This window comes from Lygodium microphyllum, chromosome 10 (genome assembly GCF_053477565.2).
Source record: "Lygodium microphyllum isolate KBCC chromosome 10, Lygodium_microphyllum_v1.1.10, whole genome shotgun sequence".
Taxonomy (NCBI): domain Eukaryota; kingdom Viridiplantae; phylum Streptophyta; class Polypodiopsida; order Schizaeales; family Lygodiaceae; genus Lygodium; species Lygodium microphyllum.
In genome coordinates this window covers 120,357,773-120,372,697 of record NC_141144.1, presented here as the reverse complement: position 1 = coordinate 120,372,697, position 14,925 = coordinate 120,357,773, and the positions used below count along the sequence as shown (strand labels likewise).

General features: G+C 39.2%; 1 protein-coding gene across 3 annotated transcripts in view; it reads left to right on the top strand.

Annotated features, from left to right (window-relative positions):
* LOC148030500 (uncharacterized) overlaps positions 1–14,627 on the top strand; it is a 66,943-nt gene extending 52,316 nt beyond the window's left edge. The window contains exons 5-6 of one of the 3 annotated variants that reach the window (XM_087686842.1): positions 13,833–13,919; positions 14,070–14,627. In XM_087686842.1, the coding sequence (XP_087542968.1) occupies positions 13,833–13,919; positions 14,070–14,534 (552 nt within the window). In that variant the 3' untranslated portion in view covers positions 14,535–14,627. The remainder of the gene's footprint in view (positions 1–13,832; positions 13,920–14,069) is intronic. The other 2 variants (XM_087686841.1, XM_087686843.1) reach the window with 2 other exon arrangements.
* The last annotated feature ends 298 nt before the right edge of the window (positions 14,628–14,925 follow it).

Below are 14,925 nucleotides of genomic sequence, written 5' to 3'. Positions count from 1 at the left end.
TCCATACATTAACATAAATGGACTATATCCAGTGGAAGAGTACTTGGCACTATTATATGCAAACTCTGCTATCGGTAAATATTCTTCCCAATTTGTTTGCCTTTTACTTACATATGCCCTAAGCATATCTTCAAGGATTTGGTTAACCCTTTCAGTTTGCCCATCTGTTTGCCGGTAATCCGCCGGGTGATCCGCCGTACTCATGCTAAGTTTAGTATCCAATTTCCTAAATACCGCACGCCAAAATTGACTATCAAATTTTCTATCCCGATCAGAAACTATATTTGCCGGAAGGCCATACAATCGGTATATGTTCTCTACGAATAATCTAGCCAATTCTAGTGTTTTAACATCAATTAAAGTTGGAATGAATCTAGCCATTTTGGTTAACCTATCCACAATCACCCACGCAGAGTCGTGCCTCCTCTGTGTTCTGGGTAAAGCAATAATAAAGTCCATGGAGATACTCTCCCATTTTCCCGAAGGAATCTCTAGTGGATGGAGAAGTCCTCCCATTTTCAATCTTTCAGCTTTATTAACCTGGCATAATTTGACCACATAGTCAAGGACGTCCTTATTCATTCCAGGCCAATAGAACTGCCTTTTAATAAGACTATAAGTCTTATTAACTCCTGGATGTCCCGCGCTAGGGGATATCATGACACTCAAAGAGTATCTGGCGCCTTATTTCTATATCTTTCGGGACACATACCTGGTGCGCAGATCGGTCGAAGATAGCTCACGTAGTGAATCCTTGAAGGTCCCCAAGAACAATGAACTCTACCTTTTTTGCACAAAAAACAATGTAAAAGCATGCACGACAAGAGGCAAGAGACAAATTGGGTTCAATCTCCCCCATGCCTTGTGTGAGCGCTTTACAAAGCATGTATTTAATGTATATTTCCAATCTTCATGCTCAATAATAGCCCAATTTACAAAAATATGACAAGCTTTTAGCTTTTGAGTTTGCTTTCTACAAAAATAGGAAAATAAAGCTAATGGACGGTGCCCATAGAGTCTGGCACGCCCAATCTCAATGTCCAAATAGAAATAACATATCCGGGCGCATAAGCGCATACAAAATAATAATCAATAATCAATGTCTCAATAGACATAACAAAATATAGGCGTGGCGCCTATCAAAATATAGTCCAAATGTCGAATACCCGCTAGACTCCAATGCTTTCCTCCGCCACTGCTGCTATCTCTACACATCAACTGAAGCATTCACAATCATTAGTAAAATAATACAATTAAACCGACAAAAGTGAATACCTAGCAGTCTTCAGCTACATAAATAAATCAACTGGTTAGAAATAAATCCTAACCTTAATTTATTACGAGTGCGCACTCTAAACTCATAAACGTTTATTAATTTAATATGCATTTTGCGGAATCACCCGCTATGGAATCACCCATGTACACACTAAATTAATGAAACGCCCGAAAAGGACAGGCGTCCCCATCAACTTCTCGCACAAAGAATCCTCTTTGTGTATGAGCCCCGGTCATTAAGTTTACGGAATCCACCGTAAAACCTCACAGAATCCACCGTGGCACGGAATCCACCGTGGAATATGCCTCCTGGCATCAATACTCTACCCTTGTAGAGTAAATAACCATTATCAATGGTAAAATTCTTCCACTTGAATCCGGTTTGAGCAACCCCTGATGCTCCATTTCCTTGTTGAACATCCTCAGATATTCCTTCCTCAGTAGAAGCACTTTCATTTGGATCCCCATTTTTTATTGCTTCCCATATATTGGAATATGCCGATCAACCTGGCATTTCCCTTTTAAAGATTCAAGCAAGTTGGAAGTGAACTGAGTAAAACTCAATTCATTAATGATGGGCATTCTGCTGAGCGCATCAGCTACTATATTATACTTTCCTTTTCTATATCTTATCTCATAGTCGAACTCTTGGAGGAGTTCGGCCCATCTGGCTTTACGCCCGTGTAAATCCGGTTGATCATTAAGCCACTTAATGCTTTCATGATCCGATAAAATCAAAAGTTTGGCACCGTACAGATAGTGCCTCCATTTTTTCATTGCATGTACTATTGCATATAGCTCCCTCTCATAAACAAAATAATTCTGTTTTGCACGGTCTAATTTCTTGCTTTCAAAAGCAACTGTCAACCTTCTTGTAATAAGACCGCGCCTATCGCCTTATCACTGGCATCAGCTTCAACCACAAATGGTTTATTGGGATCCACTATTAATAATACTGGAGCTGTAGCAATAGCTACCTTAAGTTTTTGAAAACTTTCATTTTGGTCTGTTCCCCAATTAAAGCTCTTTCCTTTCCCTTTAAGTTGGTCTGTCATTGGAACAGCTATTTTGGCATAATCTTGAATGAATCTACGATAAAATCCAGATAAACCTAGGAAGATCTGTAGCTCTTTCAGGTTCCTTGGAGATGGCCATTCAATAATTGCCCTTACTTTTTCTGGATCCATGTTGATTCCCTCTTTCGAGATAATATGCCCCAAATATTTGACCTCTTGTGCAAAGAATTCACATTTAGTTTTCTTCGCATAAAGGGAATGTGTTCTTAACAGTTGGAATACTAATTGTAAGTGTTCCAAATGTTCTTCTCTTGATTTACTAAAGATTAAGATATCATCCAAGAAGACTACTACAAAATGTCATAGATAGGGCCGTAAAACACTATTCATGAGCTTCATAAAGGTAGCTGGTGCATTAGTGAGACCAAAAGGCATCACCAAAAAATCATAATGCCCGTATCTAGTACGAATTGCTGTCTTGGGAACATCTTGTGTATTAATTCTTACTTGGTGATAACCTGATCTTAAATCTATCTTTGTGAAGAATTTTGCCCCTTGTAATTGATCAAAAAGATCTTCCATTCTGGGCATAGGAAATTTATTCTTCACCGTTATTTTAATAAGTGCTCTATAGTCAACACAAAGTCGCATAGAACCATCTTTTTTTTTACTAATAAAATTGGTGAAGCCCAAGGTGAATTATTGGGTTGTATAAACCCTTTATCAAGGTAATCCTTAATTTGTCTTTCAACTTCTTGATGCTGTGTTTCACTTAACCTATACGGTGGTTTAGAAATAGGGTGTGTATCCTTATTTGTGTCAATAGGGTGATTTATATCACCCCTATCTGGTGGAAGGCCACTTGGTAAATCAGAAGGAAACACATCTTTAAAATCATCTAACAAACTACTTAATTCATTATTTACATTCAACTCACAAACATAAGAAAATTGTTGCTTTATATTACAGAAAGTGAAAGTGTTCTGTACAGGAAGAGACCATAACATATATATCTCACAAACTTCCTTCTTTATCAGCTTCTGAACTTCAGTAGAACACAGCAAAGGATTATCAGATACTTCATGTTCAACTTGAATGACAAAAGTCTTACCATCCCTTTCAAATTCCAGTGTATTATGGTGATAACTACGTTTTAAGGATGGTTCCAATCCCCATAGCCACTCCCTCCCTAGAGCAATATCCGCTCTTTCCATGTTCATAATTTGAAAATGAAGTTTATCTTTATATCATTGAATCTCAATTTTCAAATTGGATACCATTGTATCCCATATTTTATTGTCTTGGCCTTGCATCATACGAACAACATATTGATGCCCACTCTTTTGTTGGGAAAGTTTCAATTTTTTTACAAGTGCATAATTTATAAAATTATGTGTAGCAGAGTCATCAATCATGACTCTAACTCTCTTTCCAGCTATCAATCCATGTACTCTAACTAAATCATGTGGCCTAAAAGTAGGCTGCCACATAGAAGTTGACATACAACACTTGTGTTGTACATCCATGTGTAAGACCTCTAAAGATTTATACCTTTCATGCCCCTTTAATTCTAAGGTCTGCACTACATGGATTTGTTTTTCTTTTCCCTTGCCCTTGTCCTTATGCTTTCCTTTGTCTTCCCCCTTTTTCTTTTGAGGGCAATTCCAAGCAGCATGGTTAGGGGATAGGCAATTGAAACACAACTTTTCTTTTTTAGCCTTATCAAAGTCATCAGGACTTAACTTTGGCCTCACATATTGCTTCTTTTCAAAAGGTTGTTTTTTACCCTTAAAAAATGGCATTTTTCTTTTAAATTTGCCCACAAATTTTGAGGTTTCCAATTCCTTAGACTTGGGCTCCGTATCAGTGAGACTAGTGAGTGTACTTGGACGCATACTATCTTCATTAATTAATGCAAATTTAATTGCCTCTTCCAGCGTCTTAGGTGAACTCCTTTTTACTTCCTTTTTACAGGCTTTATCTAGTCCCCTAATGAATCCTCTTGTTTTTTGAAATTCATCTATTCCTTCCAATTTGAGGATTATCTCACGATATTCCTCCAGATATGTCAGCAGGGGTCTTTCCTTTTGTTTGACATAATCCCAATCTTCCCAATTTCTTTCCATTTCATTTTCAGGAAGGAATTCTTTCAAAAAGACGGATTCAAATTGAGCCCAAGTTTTAGGTATTTTATTGGCCTCCTTTAAAGTTCGCCACCATTTATATGCTTTGGGCCCCAAAGTTAAACTAGCCTCCAGTGCTTGGAGATGTGGTGGAGTATTTTTAAGTTTATGTAAATCTTCGCATTTTTGGAGGAAATTAAAGATTGTATCTTTATTTCTATCTTTTTCCTCCCCGTGAAACTGAGGGGGTTTCATATCCTTTAGAACTGGATTATCCCTCAACTTGTGGTGGGGTTCCTTAGGGTCTTGCATAGTCACATCTAAATCTTTCGATGAGGATGGTACATCCGAGGTTTCTATCTTATTTTTATCTCTTTCTAACAATAAAGTTAATTGAGATTTTATTTCAGTGAGTGTTTGAGTTAAAAATTCCATTTGAAACCCCTGAGCCTGCACACGAGCAGTAAGATCATCAAATTGTTCTCGTGTGGCAAAAAATTCTTCCCACTGTTCTTCTTGCATCTCTGATTCATGGGGATCTACCATAGGGTGGTCCCCAGAACTAGAACCTTCCATTACTCCCTCTTTTCCTTTTTCTGCCATTAATACACTGGAATTGGAAAGCAAAGATAAGAAATTTGCATACAAAGTAAAATACTTCCCTGGTTTTAATGGCAGGCTACTGTTGCTGGTTTTGTAAATAAACCCGAAGAGTAAGGAACAAATTTTACCTTCCTGGGCTAAAGCAGTAAAGCAGTCATGTTGGAAATGAAGTTTCCTGACTTCAGTTGTGTATCATCTGACGTTTTTCCGTCCATCCCATGACGTTTTTCCGTCCGTCCCACAGCAGTCGCCTCACGCACAGAAATCGTCTCACGTTTCTGGTGCACAGCAATCGCGTCTCATTTCTGGCGCCCTTTTTTTTTTACGTTTCGCCTCAGTTAACCACCGTTTGATGCTCCGCCTTACGCCTTTCCTTTGTCCGCAAAGTGTCACACTTACGGGACGTGGCACACCACAAGTTACCACTTCGAATAAAGGTCTTCGATGGCTGACGGATGGCGGGCGACCTGGCGGATGACGGACGACCTGGCGAGTGACGGATGACCTAGCGGATGACAGACGACCTGACAAGTGACGGGCGACCTGGCGGATGACGGATCATGTCCCTTGAACCATATGCTCTGATACCAATGTCAGACGGCTCTGAAGAAGACCATAAAAGCTAGAGGAAAAGCAGTTAAAATTAATGAGCACGAGCGATCCTTTCACCTCCCAGCCTTGTCTACTTTATTGCTGGCCAGACCCATCGTGATCCGATTGCCAGCCGTCAAACCTTGGTGAGTCCTACTATTCTTGGACTCTCTTTGGTTCTAGGCTCCCCTAAACCCCGTTCGGACGCCTAAGACCCCGGACGGTCATCCTCGTGCATGTTTCCCTTGATTTACCTTAATGTCACATTAATGTCACATGGATGCTTAGTAAAGACTTAAAAGAAGAACCACAAAGAAAGAAGATCAAGATGTTTGATTAAAAGAAGGTAGATACACAAGAATTAAAGCATAAGGATGGAGGCAGACCACATTTGCCATTCTAAAAGAAGCTAATATGTCAGCAGTTAGCAGAATATACAAGAGAAGGATGATGCTTCTCTTGTGGAGAAAAAGGATGCATGGTTGTTCAATGCCCTAATAAGGCAAAGAAGGAAAATTAGCCCCAAAAGACATCTCAAGCAAATATTGTACCTAGGGAGTCCTTGCGACAGGATGAAACTCTGTCAGAGAAAAGAAAGCTTTTTATGGCTTGGGATAAAATTGCTAATCAACTTGTTCTTATTCATTTTGATACAGGGGCTATATTTCATTATATCCATCCTCGGATTGTTGAAGCTCTACATCTACCAAAGGAGAGGTTTGGAACACTAGAAGTGTCATGTGTTGCTTTTCAAGGAATGGAGTCTGAAGTTACTCCCATTATTGGGAAACTTCGAATTGAAATAGGAGATTATATAGGTCATGAGAGTTTTGTTATGGGAGATCTTGGTCATTGTGATATTGTATTAGGAATACCTTGGCATAGAAGAATAAATCCAACCATTGATTTGAATCAAAATAAGTTTAGATTTTCTTTTAAGGATAAAAATGTATCTTTTGATGTGGAGATGGAAGAAAACTCTATTCCCATCTTATCCCATGTACAAATTTGTAAAGCAATGAAAAAGTTTATTTCCTTGTGAGTCGTACTTGATTTTTATCAAAGATTCTAATAAACAGTCTGGAATTGAAGAGTCCATCTCACATATGAACGAGGACCGAATGAGTTTCTTAAAGGAGTATGAAGATTGTTTTGTAGATACTTTATCTCACAAGTTACCACCAAATTGGCTAGAAGATCATCACATTGATCTCATTCGTGGAAACCCACCTCCAAATAGGCCACCCTATCGTGTGAGTCCAACACAACAAGAGATCATAAAGCAAGTGAATGAGCTCTTGAAGAGGGGTCTAATAAGACTTAGTTCCTTACCTTTTTTCTCTTTAGCCCTCTTAGTGCAAAAGAAAGATGAATCTTGACATATATGGGTGGACTACAGGGCTCTCAACAAAATTATAATTCAGAATAGATTTCCTGTCTTAAGAATTGATGATATCTTGGATAGATTGGATGGATCCAAAGTATTCAGCCGGATTGACTTGAAGAGTGACTACCATTAGATAATGATTGCTCCTTAAGATATTCATAAAATAGCTTTCAGGACAACTTTTGGTTTATATGAGATTCTTATGCTACCATTTGGTCTCACCAATGCTCCTGTAATCTTTAATAGAACGATGAAAAGAATCTCTATTGCACATTGGAACTTTACATGCACTTTCTTTGATGATATATTGGTTCTTTCAAAATATGAAAAAGAGCATAAGTAATACTTGAAATTAGTGTTTCAAGTACTGCAACACAAACTTTATGCCAATGGCAAAAAGAGTGAAAATTTCCTTGAAAAGATTTACTACTCGAGCCATACTCAAAGATAAAATTTAGATGGATCTAGAAAAAGTCAAGGCTATTGTAGAACAGCCAAAATTGACTAGTGTTCATGAAATTCGAAGTTTCTTGGGATTATGCTATTATTACAGGAGATTTCATTAAATGAATTGTAGTGGCTGCTAGACTGTTGCATCATTTATTAAGAAAGCGGTGGCATTTCGATTGACCAAACTAGAAAAGAAAGCTTTAAAAACTCTAAAGTTCTATATCAGCAAAGAATATGTTTTGATTATATCGAATTTGTTGAAACCTTTCTTATGGAATGTGATGCTTTAGGAGACTACATTGGTGCAATCTTAATCCACGAAGGGCATGCATTTGCGTATGTAAGTAGAAAGGTTGTAAAATGCAGAAAAAAATACTACTACCTATGAAAAGGAGTTAATGGCCATCATTCAAGCTTTAAAAGATTAGAGATACTATCTTTTAGCTGGAGAATTTCTCTTCAAGACAGACTATGACAGTTTGAGATATTTTTTTGACCATTCAAAGATTCTTGAAAAGCATATTCGATGGGCCAATTATTTAGCTCAATTTAACTTTCAAATATTGCATATTTTTGAAAAACAAAATAAGGTAGCTGATGCCGTGTCGAGAAGGTCTCAGGTTCATGTAGTGTCCATGATTCATCACAGATTTCACTAGTATGAGAAACATGTATGCTTTTGATGAAGATTTTAAAATCATTAGGGAGAATTTGCAACTTGGTAAAAGGATAAACTCTTATGTTATTAAAGATGGGTTTTTTATGATGGAGAATAAGTTATATGTTACTAAAGATTTCAGGCCTAAAGTAATGGAAAAATGTCATGCGGCACTTTATATGGCTCATTGTGGTATTCTGGCCACAATCAAGGCACTTGAAATATATTTCTTTTGGTTAAGTCTTGGACGAGACTATGAGCAATTTATCAAAGAATGTCTTGTGTACCAAAAGATTAAGTTTGATCGCCAAAAGCTTGCAGAACTTTTGCAACCATTACCGATTCCAAGGCAACCTTGGGAAAGCATTGCGATGGATTTTATTTTTGGCTTGTCAAAATCAGCAAATAGCAATGATGACATATTGACTATTATTGATAGCTTTAGCAAATAGACTCATTTTATTCTAGTTACGAAGACTATCAAGTCTCGACATATGGCCAGAATATTTATTCAACAAATCTTTAAGTGTCATGGGTTACCACAATCCATTGTAGGTTATAGAGATCAATGAATCATTAGTATCTTTTGGTGAGCTTTTTTTGAAAATTTAGGTACAAAGCCTACCTTTTCTTTTTTTTATAATCTTCAAATAAATGCTCAAAATAAGATAGCCAATTTGATAATATTGGATATGTTGAAGTGCTATTGCCATGAAGCCAACCAACAATGAAAAAAATATTTGCCTTTGGTAGAGTATGCTTATAACTACACAATTCATACTTCTACGGGTAAAGCATCATTTGAGATCATATATGGAAAACCATTCTTATTACCTATTCTCAAAACCAAGGAGGAGATATTTCATGCCAATGAGTTCGTGCGTGATATGGATACAACTTTCGCCCAAGTTAGACTAGCTATCCAAAGATCTCAAGAAAAACAAAAGGAAGGAGCAGATAAGTATAAAAGGCAATTGATTTTACAAGGAGGAGATTGGGTGTTGCCGAAATTTGACAAAGCTTGTCTAAAAAGCTCTAATAAGTCTACATCCCAAGTCACTAGGCCATAGAGATAGGGAACATGCGTTCCAACACTTAGAAACGGATTAACTCGTTCTAGGATGACTGAACTCATGTAACGTTGGCGGAATGTTCTAGCTCGTTTCATGCTCCGTTTTTGCCTGTTTTGTCTCGTTTACTGGCCGTTTCTTGTTTGGAACAGCCATTCTAGTGGAGCAATTTTTTTAAAAAACATGGCCTTCAATTTGCACGCAATCCATGTGGAGAGGGACACGAAGAAGTTCAACTCCCACCATTGGATATGCAAGTATTGCAGAAAGCGCTATACAAGTGTAACTCGGCTTCTCCAACATCCTTCCAAGACGGGGGAGCAAGTTGATCCATGCAAGGAGATCCCTCAAAACATCCCGGAGGAGATTTACGCTAAGATGAGAGGGGATCCACAAGAGGAGGAAGTGGCTTATTGGCACCAACCCCTATGTCTACTAACGAGAAAGTTGGTGGGCATATCCTTAACTGATGCAAGTGAAGCCTCTACCATTGGTGGTGGGGCTTCACATCTGCATCTGCCTCTGGTAAAAGACAAAGAGTGGAGGCTTATGCGGCGCTAGAGAGACAATCCTCTCTCTCTCTCTCCCTCTGAAGCTCCGGTCATATATGTGGATCGGTTGCCTTTCTTAGAGAAAGGTAACGACTTGCGGTCATCGAAATTGCACACATGGTGATTGAGTGCAATCTTGCATTCAATGTCCTAAAGCAAGAGCAATGGAAGAAGATGGTAAAAGCCATTGCCAATGTGGGTCCATGTGAAGGATGGGTGGATCGATGTCACACACAACGACATGACAAAAAAGATTGACGAAGAGAAGAGGATTGATAGAGCCCTTGATCCTATTTGGGCCGCATGGATAAAATATGATTGCTTCATTCTCATTGACGGATGGAGTGATTGTAAGAAATGGGGCATCATCAATATACTTGTCTCATGTCCGCTCGGCACCTACTTTTTGTGGGCTGTAGATACTGGCAAGAGGGGGAAGAAAATGATAGGCGCATTCATCTACCGCCACATTTGTTTCACTTTCTTTTATTATGATAATTGATTTATGTATAACTATCTATCTCCCTATTCTAATTTCTCTCTAATATCTATCTTGATTCTCTCTTTTCCCTCGGGCCCTAACCCCCATCTCTCTTTATTCGTGAATCTTGAAAGTTGAAACTTGAAAGGCTCAACTCTTTCTTTCTCTCTCTAACCTCCAAGTATTGTTAGTATACTTGTAATTTGTAAATTGTGGTTGTAGGCGGGTCCATCGAATGTGGCTGAAGTTGTTACCGACAATGCATTGAATTGTCGGTGTATGGGATGTTTGCTTGAGTGCGAGTCTCCTACGATTGTGTGGGCTCCATGTGCAAGTCATTGTTTGGACTTGCTCAATAGAGAACATTGGGAAGCTCAAGTGGGTGAAGAGGGTGGTCCGCAAAGCTACATCAGTTGTCACCTTCTTCACGGTAAAGGTAAAGGTGCTCATGATGTATCGTAGACATAGCATACTAGAGTTGAAGAAGTCTTCTTCAACTCGCTTTGTTTACATGTGGTTATTACTAGAGCACCTTTATGAGGTGCGGTCTGCCCAGACAGTGGTGTTCACTCTATGAAACGAGTGGGATGAGCATGAGACAGAGGAGACAAAAGCCATGCAACACTTGTGTCTTAATGAGTAGTTTTGGCAAAAAGTCCGTGTCGTGACTTCCTTTTATAGGGTGTTACATATGATTGATTACGAGGGGTCTACCATGGGCCTTCTCATTCACTTCTTTAGATCGGCATTGGAGGAGGCATGTGCTTGTACAGTGATCATAGAGACATAGCGTGCACATGTTTTAGAGATAGCAGAGAGAAGATGGGCATGGATGCATAAGCCCATCCATGGTTTTGCGCATTGGTATATCCGACCTACAAGTTGCCAACGGTCATGGATGATAGAGAGTTTCGTTCGAACCAACTTACTTATTTGACTCGTGTGGTCCTTGTGGATGACCAGAATGCAGTGCTGGAGGAGCCAGGATGCTATGGAGATCAGAGAGGGCATATGGCTTTTGCTTCTCCCACTTGTTGGAGGAGAGAGTCACTTGTGAAGCCTTTATTTTGGTGGCAAAAATTTGGATATGCATTGGAGATCCTTCAGCCCTTAGCCATGAGGGTCCTTGCCCAAGATTGCTCTTCGGGTGCATGTGAGAGAAACTGGAGTGTCTATTCTCTCATTCACACAAAGATTTGCAATCGGCTTAGCACATGACAGTTAAATCGGCTAGTCTATTGCTGCACTAACTTATGCATGATGAGGGCTATGATGAGTGTGGGTAGTCTGAAGCAAGTAAAGTTTAAACACTTAACCATAAAATTTAAAATTTGTTGTTTTAAACTTTGAACTTTGAAGTTTATACTATACAATTTAGACTCTAGCATTTACAATCTTATGTGCATTGTGTAGGTGAATGTTGATACATTCAAGTTGATGGGCGACACTCTTCCAAGTGTACATTAGGAGGTGGAGGAGATGATTTTTGCAGAGCTCTATAGAGAGCTTATAGTAGTAGATACTCGTGACACTCACAGTCAGCGTGCTCGTGGGCGAGGAGTTCGAGTAGGTGGTAGTAGGGGCATGGTCATTCGACGCCCTCCAACATCGAGGAGGGGTGGTTCGAGTGGCTTGCAGACATATGGAAGGTGGGGCTCTAGTAGCTTACATCCTGTGCCTCATGATGACATTCCCCCCTTGCCTACACAGTAGTCACCTAGGGAGTCATCATCTGATGATGATGGTAATCTCATCAATGAGGATGAGTATGAGTGTGTCTCATCATCGAGTGCCGAGGAGTTATCTTCAAACTCTCTTGATGAGCACTCAGATGGTTTTGATGACGATAATGATAGTGATGACTCATCATAGATTCATAGGTCTCTCTCTTTTTTGTATCTACTATGATCTATCATTGTATCCACATGCATGATACCACTATAATACATTAGACTGTAGTTGTATCGCATGTTTTGCGCAACCCATGTGACCGCGATGGTCACCCTCATGTATTCATCTTATTTTGTAATGAAATGGCTATTTCCACTTTAAACATGTATTCTATCATGTAACGATTTATGGTTTTTAAAAAAATCATGCTAAATTTTCTTTGTACTAATATTGTGCCGTATGTGATAAAATCATAAGGTACCATTTAGTACCATATTTTATCGTACCATACCTTTTGTACCTGACAACTATGATAATGTTTTATAGATAACCATAACATTAAATGTCTTAATTGTCATAAGAAACCCTAGCCCTAAAGATAGTAGGGTCCTAAGTTTCCTAATTGTCATAAGTGACAATTTTGGCTAGCTAGGTTGCCCAATCCATTTACCAAATGGCATTAATGTGTAGCCAATGATGTGACCTATGAAAATGGCTTGTTGACAACAGGCTGGCTGAAGGTAGCATCAGGTGGTGACACGGTGTGAAAGATGTCAATGGGCTGAAGGCAGCTGTAGTAGGTGTTGATAGGGCAGTCAAGTGATGGGCAGTAGGGCATGGTGTGACCACTTGTAGGGTGTGGAGATAGGCTGCAATCTGGGAACTAAAAATGGGCAGCATACCTGGTGGATGAAAGTTATGGTTAGGTATAGAAGGGGTGGTCACACACTGGCCCCCTTTTTGCCCTAGTGTCTCATATCTCACGTTTCATTAAATAGTTGATTAAAATAATGTTTTGGGGCTGTCTTAGAGCTGATAAAATTAGCCTGGCGTAAGAATCGTGGTTTTAAGCATGGATAAGTTATGTGGCTTATCAATAGTGGTGTTAAGCTTCTATGACCTTCTGCGTCAAGCCTTCGCTCTTGCTTCGCCTTTTGTAGTTGGTTTATACACTACTGCATTGTATCTTGCTTAAGTTATTTTACCAATTCATTCATTTTCACCCTCATTGTATCTTATAGAATATTGTGATCATTTGTTACTGGAGTTAGTTCATTCTTTGTGCACTTGATTGTAGGCCACTTGTTTCACATATGGTCACAAACAACATGTTTGGACAGGTTCCATCACAAACTCAATTTTTATACGGATGTTCACTTGGAGTAGTTTCCAATATCACCAGGAACACCATCCCTTTGTGATAATTAGACCGTCCAAGGGAAGAGTCCTAGTGTGGTGATCATATAAGATGTGGCACAGATGACCCTGCTTTTTGTCAGGCTCCCTAACTGCCCTAACTTTGAGGGTGTGCTCACATGTAGGGCACGCATCTTGGATGTCCAAGGTTTTAACAGATATCCAAAAATTAGACTATTCTGATCCTTGGGCTGCTGATACATACATGTGCAAACAAGCTATCTTTTAACAAGACAAGATTGCACATGACTGGTGCACTCACCCATCTCCCTTTTATGTTTTATCCAAACAAAGAAAGATTATCCTTTCTTCCTGTCCCTTCTAGTTTGCTCTATGATCTCGCAGTAAGCTAAGCCCCCCAAGCAGATGTTCATGAGGAGAGCTTTTTCTTCTAACCATCCGCTTCACATGTGCATTATGTGTATATAAATTTAGCAGTTATGTTTAAATGCACAGGAACTTTGTTTGGTATTAAAAAAAAAGTCTTTGCAGACTATTGTCATAGCACTCTTATGAAGTATTGGTTGCTGCTTGTAATAGGAAGCTGCAGCACCAAGTGGAACGAATAGATGGGACACAGTCCAGTTTGCAGATCGTGATAGGCAGGAGAAATTCAACAAGCTCATGGTATCCTCCTCTTGCTGTTATCAATATATTACGTGGTTAGCTTGAATATTACAAAGTAACCCATTGTTTGTGCTTTTATGCACGATGCTGCTGATTTTTTCTTTTTGGGACTCTGTACATTATCATCACCTGATGCTAACATGCTTTTAGAGTCTGAGTGTCTGGTCATACCTCCCACAAATTGCAGGGTGTCAAAGGAGATCCTTCAGTGGATGTAGCAAAAGACAAAGAGAAACCCTCTGTATTGTTTGCGGCACAGAGGCAACAAGAACTTCAGCAAGATCTAGAGAAGCAATTCACTGCTGGTCTGAGGAGGCGAGATGGTCGAACAGTTGGCCTTGGTCTCTAGCTGGAGATTCTTATACCTGGTGCACATGTTTTAGGGCAAGATCAATTGAAATACTGTTCAGAAGGTTATATCATATAAAGAACCGAAGTACCAGTGTCAGGCAAAAGGAAGAGTTGGCTTCTGTAAGACTCCACCCGACTATATATGACGGTTCACTTTGTAGACATGACATTATATTGTTAAGTCTTTTTGGCTTGGTTGTCAAGCTTGATGTTTTTCTGGACTATATTTTGGTACATAGCATGGTGGTGCTTTTCTTCTCCTGATTTGTACTTAGTGGTAAAGTAGATCTTTGGACAAGACTGAAAACTGCAATTCTATGTAGTACTGAAGTGTTCACAGCAATATGTAGTTTAGTTTTCGAGTGCTTTATGTGGTAGGATTCAATGCTTGGATGGGACCTGATAGGAATAATGAAATTAATTTCCTGTACACAGGAGTTAAAGTTTTCTTGTTAAGAATACTTCCACTGAAGTCTTTAGCAGGAAGAATTTACTGTCTCAGCTGAATCATCTAAATAAATCCTCCTATACATGAGGATTCAGAGATGCAGACTTGCAATGATACTCTTGAATTCTTTGGAGAGTGTAGCCTTTCACAATCTTCAACATCCCTTGTGGCCAGAGGGTTTGGGGATGTATTTGGAGGTGGTGCTTG